The sequence below is a fragment of the Dendroctonus ponderosae genome, unplaced genomic scaffold (genome assembly GCF_020466585.1).
Source record: "Dendroctonus ponderosae isolate FM_Combo_2020 unplaced genomic scaffold, Dpon_F_20191213v2 Dpon_F_20191213_1, whole genome shotgun sequence".
NCBI lineage: Eukaryota > Metazoa > Arthropoda > Insecta > Coleoptera > Curculionidae > Dendroctonus > Dendroctonus ponderosae.
The window spans coordinates 16,595,649-16,608,738 of NW_026017110.1; the positions used below are offsets into that span (position 1 = coordinate 16,595,649).

Below are 13,090 nucleotides of genomic sequence, written 5' to 3' on the forward strand. Positions count from 1 at the left end.
TTCAACGGGTTTTCTTGTTGTGAATCGCCCGACCACAAATATTCCAAATGTCTATAAACGAACAACCTAGGAAATAACTCATTAGAGGCATTATAAAGTAATAGCAGTTGACATTAAGGTTAAAATCATGCGGCAAATTGGCTTTGAATGGTGTTAGTTATTTATATCTCGGTGCCACAATAACACAATTTTAAATTAAACCATACCATGCCCTGTTTTGACTCAGTTTAAAATGAAATTTTTACTATTTGGATTTTTTTTACTTAATATTTAGTTCTTCAAAAGAGAACTGTCTAGTAATACAAAGAAGTAGGACAAACTATGGCTTTTGAAAAATTTACCCATTCACAAGTAAACTGAATTCGAAGAGCATGTTTTCCAGATTATTAAAAGAAAAACTTATAAAGAAAGCAAATGTTCTGCAGAAGTCGTTTATAGTTTTCCAACAAAATGTGGTTTACTTTTAGTGCAGTAGGGACATGTTCATAGACTTAGGAGAGTCATATAAATATATTAAACTTAAATGCTGTAGTTATGGGCCATAACAGTACAATCAAGTTGCAGTTTGTAACATTTTTATACAGCCAAAACACCATGCGTTCCACATAAAAATCTTTCATCTGTTGGAGGACATAAATCTTTAAAGTCGATCTAAGAACTGATTATGTAAAATTAACGACATCCAGCTAGGCAGAATTTGAACAGCAACAACAAATAATATAATCAGTCCAAACTTAACATTGCATTAATATGATTAAAAGAAATAGAAGCTGTTAACCCGAGGCAATTATAGAATTACATAATCCTGAGTCATTGTTAATTGCATCAAGTGCTTGGCCTTTCTCGTGTCTGTTCTAAACTGAAAGACTGTTTGATTGCCCGCTGGCTTGTCTGTGGTGAAAGCTTTGTTTCGACGAATTAACCGGAAGACTAAACCACCCGATGAATTGGGTCAATACAATAATTACAGTCTGTAGATTAGGTTGCAAGATGGTTCTTGTTTTAGCTTAATATGTTTTGCTTTACTGGGCACAACCAGACCAAACTACCACTATTCAATCATCCCAAAACACCTAACATTCAATTAGCATAATATTATACAAATGACCCACTACTATTACACGATTAGCTGTGACCTTTATACATGAAAAATAGATGGGTGGTCGCAAGCGCCTCTGGAATCGCTTTGATTATCTGATGGTTTTCACTTCGAAAACCTCTTACCTCGAATATCATTAATCGGTATCACACAGCTTGAACTTTTAAACACATTCCCCGCCTGCTTATTCACTCCAACCATGTCCGAGATTTGCTGTAATAGGCCCGATGTGCCTGAACCGTCTTTTAATTGGGTCTCAATGATTCTTTCTAGTTCCTAAAACAACATCTTAAATTAGCCAATGACAAAATAAGCTGAATTTTTTGTGAGTGATTGAAAATTTGCGTCATTGATCTTCTTGACGAGGTCAAAAAATTATCTTTAGGCCGATGCGAACATTCTGTCATGCCTTTTCGCACCTCTTGTCTAAATTAATAAGAAATGTTACATGAACACCAGCTTAAAACTTATGATTATAAAACATCGCTTTTCCAAAAGCTAGAGTGCGTATCGTTCAGCGTAAAAATGTGTTCTCCATAAAGGTTTCGTTAAAAAATGTTCGTTCCTTCTATTGAGGCGTCGTAAATCGATTCGAATTGTCTGCTTTTTAATTATCAAACCATTGTTTAAGAATGCTTAATTTCTTCCGATAACTTCTCAAAATAATAATTGTATGATCTATATCTGTTTTTCAAACGAAAACTAAAACACGCAATTTCAAAAAATATTGATTTCTCTTGATTGACCAATTCTACTCAATGGAAGAGCGAATTCAGAAAACTATACTTTTGTGTCACAGTTACTAATTTTTCCAATTCGCCTTGTTGAATAGCAATGTTTCATATGCTGCATATTATTTATTAATAATGGTTAATATTACCTCGCGAAATAACTTGCTATTCATGATTAATTCGACTCTTTTCCTTCGTTCCATTTCTCGGACGTCCGCGTCGATGTCTGCTGGACGCATTCGAGCCCTTTCTTCATCGTCCAGTAAACCGTTGTCCACAATGCCGTTTGTTTGCGGCGGCAACTCATCCGCCGTACTGCTATCCGTCATTTTTGCAAAATTAACCAATCTGGAAATACAAGTTAAATTAATAATAAATTGTTAAAATAATCATTGAAATAAAACAACATGTAAAAGCTTAATTGGCTTATAAAAAATGCAAAATCCTTCATTTTATTTTGCTCATTGTTTATGCAGTAGGGATAATGAAATAAAAATACACAAAAAATTTAAACCCACCATATGTTTGTTAATATTTTAAATTGTTTCAACAGTAGTTTTCAATATCAACTGTCTCCCTGCTGCAAACTGAAATGAGCCAGTTTCCGAAACTACAGTCGTTTTTGAACCGTTTTTTAATCCGTTTCAGATGTTTCTGACTTCCAAAAATTGATTGTGGCAATGAAGCACCAATATAGTAAACAAAACCGTATAAAAAAACAGAGAAGTTGTTTTTTTGTGTGGATGAATTAAGTACTGTTGTCTTTTAATAAATTTTCATTCTTAGTTGCTGCAATAATACATTGTTTCTTGACTTTAAGTAATGATTGATCTGTTTTATTATGGGCGTAGTCTAAACAATGAACTTTCCTAATCTATAAGAAATCTTACGTACGCTTGATTTTTTTAGATTGTAACTAAGTAAACCAATTAACAAAAAAACCGGTTTGTCTCTCCGTCATTTCTGCACAAATACAATAACACAAATCATTGAATATGCGATTCCAATCTAAATCGATGATGAAGTAACCCGTTACATCGTGATAGAGCATCTGAACAACTATTTAAATGCGAATTGTTCAAAACTATATTATAGGATTCAGTCTGATTATTTATTTTGTAATTTAGTAAGCACTTTACTGTTAGTCACACAAGAACCTTTATATAAAACTAATTACCGAATACATGTATTCACTTATAAATAAATTACCGTGGTTAAAAAATAACTCACAGAAACAGAAACTCGCGAAAAATTTGTCAGTGCTCAATGATCGTAAAAATTAAAGTGCAAGCTGCAAAATACCGATTTAAAACAAGTTGAACATTTATACACCCATTTAAAAAATAAACATCGAGTGCAGTATGTCCATACCGACCAAACCGACCGCAAATAAGAAAACCAAGCCTGACAATTCGATTTTCAATACATATTTTTATAATTATAGTTAGCAGCAGCATAAAGAAGTCAAAAAAGTTGGCCGTTATTTTAACGCACGGTTGTGCCTTACAGAAAGTGTCGGTCATGAACAGGCTTTTAAGAACAAAAAATAGTCACTTTAGCTTCGCTAGATTATCGATCATATTAGGGACGATACTATGATTTATTTTTTGGGATTAAAGCGTTGCAATTGCCATTATTTTAGATCTTTACAAACTGCACTGAGTAAACGTATTCCACACTCATAACAGAATTAAATAAAAACTAATAATCATATTGCATACTTTCTGGGTCAACAATAAACGCAAACCAACAGTTAAACAGACAAATGTCCATTTTGGTAAACGGTTGGTTATGGCAAAATAAAAATTATTTCTCCAATTTGGTTAGCAGTAAAAAACCAAGCGAACAACTGCTAAACTGTTAGTCATTGGCTTAATCGTTAAACTTCTCAAGCATGAGCGAGTAGTAAAATTACATGAAATGAGATTTGTTTACTTGTTAAAATGGCCTTTGTTTCAATGCAGGACGACAAAATCTTCGGTTCGCTGCCTCCGAGCTTCACATTAATTTGGAAAAAAATATTATTTCAAAATGCAGAACCTGGATGTAATAAGCTTGGAAAACAGTTCGTAACTAAAGTTCAAGTCATACATTAGAAACTTCACTCAACTCTATAGTTTTGAAAATACCAAAACGTATTTAAATTTTTAGCTGAAGTTGGTCTAAGCCAACAGGAAATTATAAGATAGGCCTCCGATATTTCCTGATTTGCCTCCAGTTGAATCAGACGAAACTACGGAAGACAATGAAAACATTCTATTTCCAAATAACACCGCCCCTTTGCCCCATTTTCTATTTAAAAAAATGTATCCTTAATCACCTTTTCCATTATCCTATAAAATAATCTGGTGACGAACCGTGTCTCAATCACCAGCAAATAATTTTAAAAAACTGTAGCTCACGATTTCAAATACCACTTTGTAAGCGACTAATCTTATCATTAAATCGTGTACAAATTAAAGTAATCGCGTGATATGCACCTTCTTTTAAATTGCATAAACAATAAAACGTGAAGAAACAGGTAAACGGTAAATTAGCCGCAGATAAGATGCTCCAATAACGCAGCCAAGATAAATGCATTTCTTTTAACTGTTTACCCCAAATATTAGGATTTTGAAAATGGTAACGACCTTGCAATCTATTTATAGAACAGTCTAGCAATCTGATTTGAAAAAACATACAAAGACTTAAAAATAAAACTGACTTTGAAAGATCAACTGCATCTATTCTTGATGAAGGCTTGTGAAATGGAGCTTCGGCATGTTAAACTTGTAGCTCGTTTTAATGAACGATGGAAACTTTTCAGAACTTCCGGTGCGTCTTTAGACAATTTATTAATTCAGGCGTGCTACTTAGAAAATAGAAGAGGCGAAAAGACCCATTTTGTGTAACGTAGGTAAAGTAAGAACAAACAGGAAATCGATATAAAAAAAATTGAAATGGCTGTTAAGAAATCAATAGCACCCAACCCTCAAAGTGTCAACCCCTGCAAACATATGAATATATTCATTTAATTCTAAACGCGATCGATAGCAATACCCAATGTCTTCCTTAGAACGTACGGGATCTAGTTAATTGAGGACACAGACAATGAGGACATGAGGAGCTAGAACACAGCGACATGATTTATGAAACACAACTCTATCAATAAAGTTTCCAATTTCGTATCAGGGTGGTTTTCGCCCTCACAAAATCCAGGCTTTTAGGCGCCAATCCTCGGCTCGACTGGGGTATCGACCGTTTGAAAATGGAATTCAAGCAACATGTGGAGGTCGATGCCTTGGGCAGAATCGTAAAGAACAACGAAACTCTTTTACGATGAGAACGAAAAACAGMTCATCGTTAAACCGGTTTTCTTCAATCAAAAAATAAGCCTGCTCAMAAAAATCTGTTACCTGCAATTAAAAATGTTTTTTTTTGCATTAGAAGCCTGATGATCAAATGAGAACCGCCGAAKATTATAGAGATGAAGCAATTGTGCAAGKAATATACCTTTGATTGCTACTAAACTATTGTTAGGTAATTATTTCCGCACTAGTAATAGAATCACATCAGTAGTGAAAGTTTTTTAGCAATCTAAAAAAATCTAAAAAGCCTAACAAAAACATGAAATAAAATGTAAATTATTGACTATTTTCGTATGCCCGTTAATTCCTACTTTTTTGTAAAGCCAAAACAATCATCTGCCGGCAATTAAATTGTAATCCTCTCAAATTATAGTACGCAAAATCAAATAAACTGGCAATATGCAGGTCATAAAACTTGCAAAAGCTTTTATTTAATGCGTTGGGCAGTGTCTTTAACAGCTGAACATAGGAATAACCACCATATGGTCAACGAAAAACAACATTAATGTATATTTGTAATGCATTTCGCGCGGTTAATCTTATCCCAGATGCACTGAAGATGTCAACGGTACATTCTAGATTTGAAGAATATATTTATGTATTAAACTTGAAAATTAATGACATGGAAAATTGATAACAGTAATGCAACATGAATTATGTGATTGTTTGAAAAATGTTCTTGCCACTTAAAAAAATGTTTTATTCATTTTTCATCAGTTTTAATTTGTGTTATCTGTTCGTTTTAAAATGTACAGAAGATGGTTGGAAAAAGGCTCGGTGCTAATGAAAGGAATAAATTGTCAAATCTATATTTAAAAAAAGGCATTTCGGGCTAATCTGCCCATCTTATCTCATTTCATCATCGTATTTAGGTAATAAATTGCTAATTTGTAATCAATTAACTAATACTTCAGGATTTTCCTTGTAACTTTTCTGAGGATTCGCTAATCCAGGTGCATTTGCAATATAATTTTTCGACCCACAAACGATAACCAAAAGCAAACTGCTAGAAGAGTTGTAGGTACTATATTGAAAAGAATTTTAGTTTTTTTCATTCTTTTTTTCATATTTTAGTTGAAAGATTTTTAGTTTTATTAATCCCTAAGTCTTAAACATCTACTAGAAGAAAAATCATACAACATGATAACGAGTTGAATTGCACTGGCAAAGGCGTTGCGCAAGCATTGGGTTAAACAATTAAAAATTAAAAAGGTAACTTAAAAAAACTTGCAAGATCGGAAGTCGGGTGCAACAATGAACTTGTTTGCTTTATTAGCCATTAAATACTCATTTTGTGCTGGTCGGTAGGAAACATTGCGTGAAACGCTAACAGAAAACAATTAAAGCAAATCATCAGTTCCTTTAAACGTTCGTTCTCAGGCCCTAATATTTACAAAAGACTCATTTGGTATATGCATTCAAGTCGCACGAATTCCGTTGAAATAAATGTACATGTGTATTATGTATGTGGTCAATTTGAAGCAACTTTTCAAACAGCAAACCCTCTACGACGAAAAATGATCGATTAAAGGCCGAAGTCATTGAACTTTCAAACAAGACTAGCAATTATCACTTCGAAACATAATCAACAGACGAGCCTATACCTCACTATCTCGAGGCTGTATAAATACTGTATTATTTCATAGAACGACCAGTTGGGCAACGATTCATTTAACTATCGTTTATCCATACAGGGAGTGTCGTAATTAACTGATAGAAATACAAGAGTAAGGATTCTAATCGCTGTAATTACCTAAAACAGCAAAAAAACTTTAGTGGTAAGGGAATTAAATATTAATGCCTTCCAAGGGGTAAATGTAGCTGCTTGGAAAGGCGAAAAGCACTGAAGGACATTGAGAAGAACAAAATAGTTATTAATGAAATATTTGTCTGTTTTCTAAATTATTTTAGGTTGATGAAAACTTTGGAACTCGCCAACAATTTTTTTAACAAATAAAACATAATTTTCAGCATCAAACGAACTTACTATCATCGTCTCTTCAAAATGTAGGTATTTAGAAGACGCGGAATAGAACTCCATGTCTGAAATATTCGATAATGTTAATCTGGAATATTTTATTGTCAATGTTCGATAACATTTTCATTAAGGTTAGATGATATTATGTTCAATGAGCACTTAACAAGATATTACGATTTATTTCCTTACATCTAAACGACAGCAATTTCCAGTTCCATCGCATTGTCATCAATATTAATTTCCGCAATAAATCGCTTAAATAAATACATTAACTAGATAATATTGGCATACAAATAAGAACTGGCATGTAAGAGCAACAGAAGCTTATTAGAAAGGCGATAACATAAAACTGGGTTAATGAAATGACTCTGTATTAAACCTTGAGGCCCTTCCTTTTATATATTATCACGGAAGGCTCATAAAAGTTATTTCGCATATTCCAGAACCGTACACTAGACCCTATATGATGACTCATGACTTAAATGATGATTACACTTTATCATACAAATTGCTGCATTGTTTAACGCCACGGTTTAAGCTTTCGTTGCAATAAAATTGCTGAGAGTCTGTTTACTTTTATTTAATTCTTACGAAAGAAATATAATTTATCATTCATTTTTTCAGCAGTTGATTAACAAAATATAAGTGCTGATGTAAATTTTTAAAATTTTATGACACTTACATTTGAAAATCTCCTTTAAACGATTAGGTACAAAAAAATGAACGCATTTGCTTCTAGACTTCGCATTTATAACAGCCATAATTTAAAAAATTAAAATAAAAATGCAGCGTAAGAGTTTTTCAGTTCCAAATGTGAAGATGAAGGGCACAACGAGGAAAAACATTAACAATCTAAGTTATTATGAGAGGACGAGAGGCAAAAAGTTTAATAGAAAATCTAACCAATACTGTACATTTAATTGAATTAAGCTTCCAATTAAAAAGGGGGTTAACGACACATAGAAGCTAATGAAAATCGATATCGCACGCAATAAATGACAACTTGTTCGAGACGGTTTTCTCTTTGGACTTACCATGGCATTTTATGGCTGTGAAACGTAATGGAACGAATTTGCACGATTTCATTATTTACGTAACCTATATTGAAATTCCACTAGTAGAGAGATCATTTAAAGCATACATGTGCCCATTATTTAATTAGCAGAAAGTTTGGAAAAGTGAAACAAACATTCAACATGAAAAAAATCATAAACAAATAATTTAGTGTTTTTCAGAAGAACCACTCAGGCTTAATAAATCAGCTTGTCTGCAGGATAAAGTGGAATTAAGTCTTATAGTGCTCAAGCAGAAATAAAAGATGCTTAATCAAGAACATTAACAACTCATTATTAAAGCTGCTTGATGAAGTATATTCATGAGGGAGACAAACTCATTTACTTGACATAATTATTTGTTTTTCGCTGCAAAAATAAGAACTGAACTAGAACCGAACCAAAAAATCCTAAATTAATTCCATTACAGCTTCAACGTTTACATTGTAGCCTGAAAAATTGACAATTATTTCCGCTCCTACACGAATATCACGCCAAATTACTGCAAAACTTGCCCTAATTTGTTACAAGTTACAAATATTTTCTGTACAGGTTAAATTCTAATTGCAAAAGCAACAATTACGAAAGTTTTGAACATTTAATGGAAATTAAATTTTCAAAATTTTCGTCCTTAATAGATATTTCTAAACTTTCAATACTAAACATGCATAAATCCGTTTGAACTCAGCCTAGATAACAATGAATGGTTAAACAAGAGCTAATAACTGTAAGGAATTTATACAATTCATTAACGGGTAGATGTTTATTTCATAACATAAACTAATAGTCTAATCCTGACGATGATTAAAACATTAAAAGCGCGGTGTAATTCGCGCTATTTGCAATTCAGATAAACTTTCAAACATATGTGTGACTTTACTTAAATATGTTTTGTTTGTTTTCGTTATCCTCTTGATAATGGCATGTTTATTCATATAGGCTAGTCAAATAGAGATTAGCTTTAAAACTGAAATAAATGAATCATTTCAATTACATATATATTTATTTAATCTAAACATTGCAGGCTTCGAGTTAACAAAACTCCGATTTTTTTATTTGTAGTGATTCAACGGTGACATTTTATCGAAGAACTTTGATCACTTAATTGAAGAAACATTCATATGTGTAAACGAAACTGGCGGTTAAAATTTAAATTAAATTAAAAATTGTATAATTTTTAAATAATAAAACTTACGCAATCGAGGAAAAACTCGCCAGTTTCTAGCCTGTAAGGATTATCACATTGTTGCCATACATGTTTGTATTATTTTCAGATTATTATTAATGTTTCCCCTCTTTTCAGTTTCACTTCAACAGTCTGCCAACAAATCATAATATTATTTCAATACAAACTGTTTGAATACTGTCTACTTTTCCGACATCAATATCTACCAAGAACTTACTTTCTTAATTAATTACCATGCTTTGCACCTTAAATTTGTTTTGTTGGTTATTAATATGAAGTGACAGTATTTTTATCGCTACTGGCAGACTCTATACTTATATGGAATTGGAAATTGGCACAGTATGAAAGTAAATAGTCCCGTTATAACAGAATTATAGATAGCTTCAGTGCTATTGATTTTCAATGGATATTTTAAGGAAACACTGTACAATGGCAAATATAAATAGGCGTCATAGAATTGTTTTACTGGGATAATAGAACGTAATTACTTATAAAAACCCTTTAATAAATAAAAAGATATAAAATGATATATTTGACCAAAGGTTTAATTGAAATACAGATACAATGTTGGTATCAAACAGTCTGTATTATGCACCTAGATCCTGAATATTATTCATTTTTCTGCTAGCTTAACTAGTAGGAGAACCAATCAAATCGAATATAATTGTGCATGTAATTGAAATTCGAAATAGTACACGATAATGTATGTCCCCGGATTTGCAATAGGTTTTTCTACATTGATATAGGGGCCTATATTTATTATATTGCTCAATATTACTAATTAAAAATAAATTATTACAAAAACATGCAATAACCACTTCATTAAATTAGTGAAGTAGTTAATTTAATTTAAACGCTCAACGTAACCACACGATTAAAATAGATAGGAACATAGTAATAATCACGAAATGGGCGTTTATAGTTATTGGAACAGAACCAATAACAAACAGAACAGCTTCAGCTAGTAATATTTAATACTTCTGCGACAATTTTGCTGTTTTTATTGGCGATTTCTTAAATGTATTTGATGCCTGATTTAAATACGAAATAGTTAAATAATAACATAATTATAGACACTTCAATTCAACAATACCCGTATGGTTTTCCTAGTGTAAGTTCACTTATACACACACACACGTATGTGGTGGATAAATTAAATAGTGACAATCTATGTGGCATATGACCTGGAATGATACGAAACTAAACGATAAATCATGAAATTTGTCAGTATTAACGACGCTTTATCAAATTTCATAATCTAAGTACATAAATGTAATATAAATGCGGTTTAACGAGTTCCCATTCAATAAAACCCATATTTATCTCGCATTGAACTGAAAGTTCGTTGTTTTGCTTGAAGAAATATAATATTAAGCATCTTATCTTTTTCGCCAGTTACACAAAAAAAAATATAATTATAGTCAGGCGAAGTAATAATGTAATGTTGACTCTACCTGGAGTTGATACTGAAAAGCAATTTAAAACATCTAGCCAAGGTTTAGTCTATCTGATGAAAGTTGTAAAAAATTAAGAAATAAATGAGCTTTTTCTAGTGGATGTATTTCTTCGATCCATCGCGGATTGTGACGTTATTATAAACGTTTAAAAACGCTTTTCCTTTCTAAAAAAAAACTGAAATTACTCTTGTCCCCAGATTGAAAATATATTATTCAGTTGGGAATGGGGGAAAGGATTATTGCAAGTTCTGACATTCAAACGACTGTAATTCATGTAAAAATATATTTATTCATTACTTTATCAAAACTAGTTAATATAACACAGTTGGATTTAGGACGATTACATTAATTCAATTCACAGCAATAATTGAAAGCGATATTAATTGTATATGTCGGTTTAATAATAAATTGGGTAAAGGATAAACAAGCCGGTTCTTTCCAAACAAAAACCAAAATAACCATTTATTTTTAAAATAGCCTACAGTCATAATACAAAAGCTTTCGGAGTCAAAAACCTCGAAATTCCTTAACCTTCATCTTGAACAACATTATCTACTTACAGGTATTAGGTAGAGGATTTTCATTGACTTGAAGTCTGTATTGGATTTAAATATGTCGGATTTGATTTGCCACTTGTTCGATGTCGAGATCAATAGTGCGGGATTCATTCAAATATTTGCACCAAATAATAATATTGATTAGAAATGAAATGCAGTCGTTAGACGGTGAATAATACATGCGCAAAGAAAGTTATATCAGTTATTTTAATCCAAATGCTGTTTAATTAATCAATACACAAAACAAAAAATAAATTGATGGAATCAAGCATCTAGCATATTCACTTGAAAACACGTGATTTGTTTAGCTTTTGATCAATTGATCAATCACGATATTAGAAAAAAATGTTGGCTAGTGGAAATGAATATTCAATTAATTAAATGTGAGTGTCATTCGTTAAAAGGCAAGCAATGTTTATGCATTTACCATTCTTCATTGTCAGAACATGTAAGGCTGTTGCTTCTTTTAGGCAAATTAAATAATAAATAAGTACAGGTACTTTTTGTTATTTGCATAGCAGTTGTTGGAATATTTTTTTATTGTGCATGTTTTATGCACACAAAGGTTCTTAATAGCTTTTCTATTTTTCTTCATAAAAACCCATTTTCATATAGGCAATTACTAGTGAAGTTACCCTTTACTATAATTAGTTAATCATAAAATCCAAGGCAAAAGATCAATTGTGTTCTATAGACTAAGTGAGTACCCACTTGCCATTATTGTATTAAATTTTATGTATAGCAAATGCAAAATATTGACGTTTTCAAATAAACTATATTGCCTAATGTATAAGTTTTTCTCTTCTACATATATTTCATAAGTTTTTTGCGTAATTAATTTAAACTGATTTTCTGTCCAAAAGCACTACATCAAAAACCTCAAGCATGTTGATGGAATGAAAAATAAATGTTTAATACGACAGGTTAAATGTGTTCTAAAAATATGAATAAATTCGAATCTGTCGCAGAAGAACGCACATCAAACAAATATAACCAAAGCACAATCATTTTCAAAGGCGTCGCTGCAACAAAGGCATTAGAATAAAATAAAACTGAATACTGAATGTTCATTTAAATGTCATTGAACTTTCCAGGATGGGGGCGATGTGTTTATTACATTACTGGTTCTTCACCAGGATCATTAATTATAGCAACATTCGAGAAAGGTAGAAGAAAATCGCTGTCTTGTCCTAGATTAATTCACAATTTTTCAATAATTGCCTGCTTCCGATTATACTAGTGGTAGAATTGGTGCATATTTGTTTCCAAAGAAAACTTGAAAGTGAAATGAATGTATTTAATTTCCTTTATTATTATTCCTAATTTAAGTGGGGCCTTTAGGTTACTCAATTTGTGCCATCCTGATATACTCTTCCTCCTCATCAGCTGGGACTGAACGTTTCCTAATGGGGCTTGACGGCCTAAGACTTTATTTTCGAAACAAGCAAATTTAAAAAATGACTTTCTGCTGTATGTACAGGTGGTCTGGTCGACTTGTTTGCAACCCCTGCATCTAAGCTTTCGGAGTTGTTTCAATATCATCCTCAATGGTAATGTTAGAGTTAAAAATAAACGTCCCATGGAGACTGAACTATTAGTCATTGATAAATATTTTAATTAATTCCCACAAAAACAAAGTACGCCAAAACTACCCAGTCCACTAATCGAGAACATAGTTGACCG

At 32.0% G+C, this 13,090-nt stretch overlaps 1 protein-coding gene across 2 annotated transcripts in view; it reads right to left on the reverse strand.

Annotated features, from left to right (window-relative positions):
- LOC109540940 (protein hu-li tai shao) overlaps window positions 1–13,090 on the reverse strand; it is a gene marked incomplete at its 3' end in the record, with an annotated part of 43,453 nt that overhangs the window by 22,611 nt on the left and 7,752 nt on the right. For both annotated transcript variants that reach the window (XM_048670725.1, XM_048670724.1), the window contains 2 exon segments: window positions 1,225–1,375; window positions 1,980–2,178. In XM_048670725.1, the coding sequence (XP_048526682.1) occupies window positions 1,225–1,375; window positions 1,980–2,159 (331 nt within the window).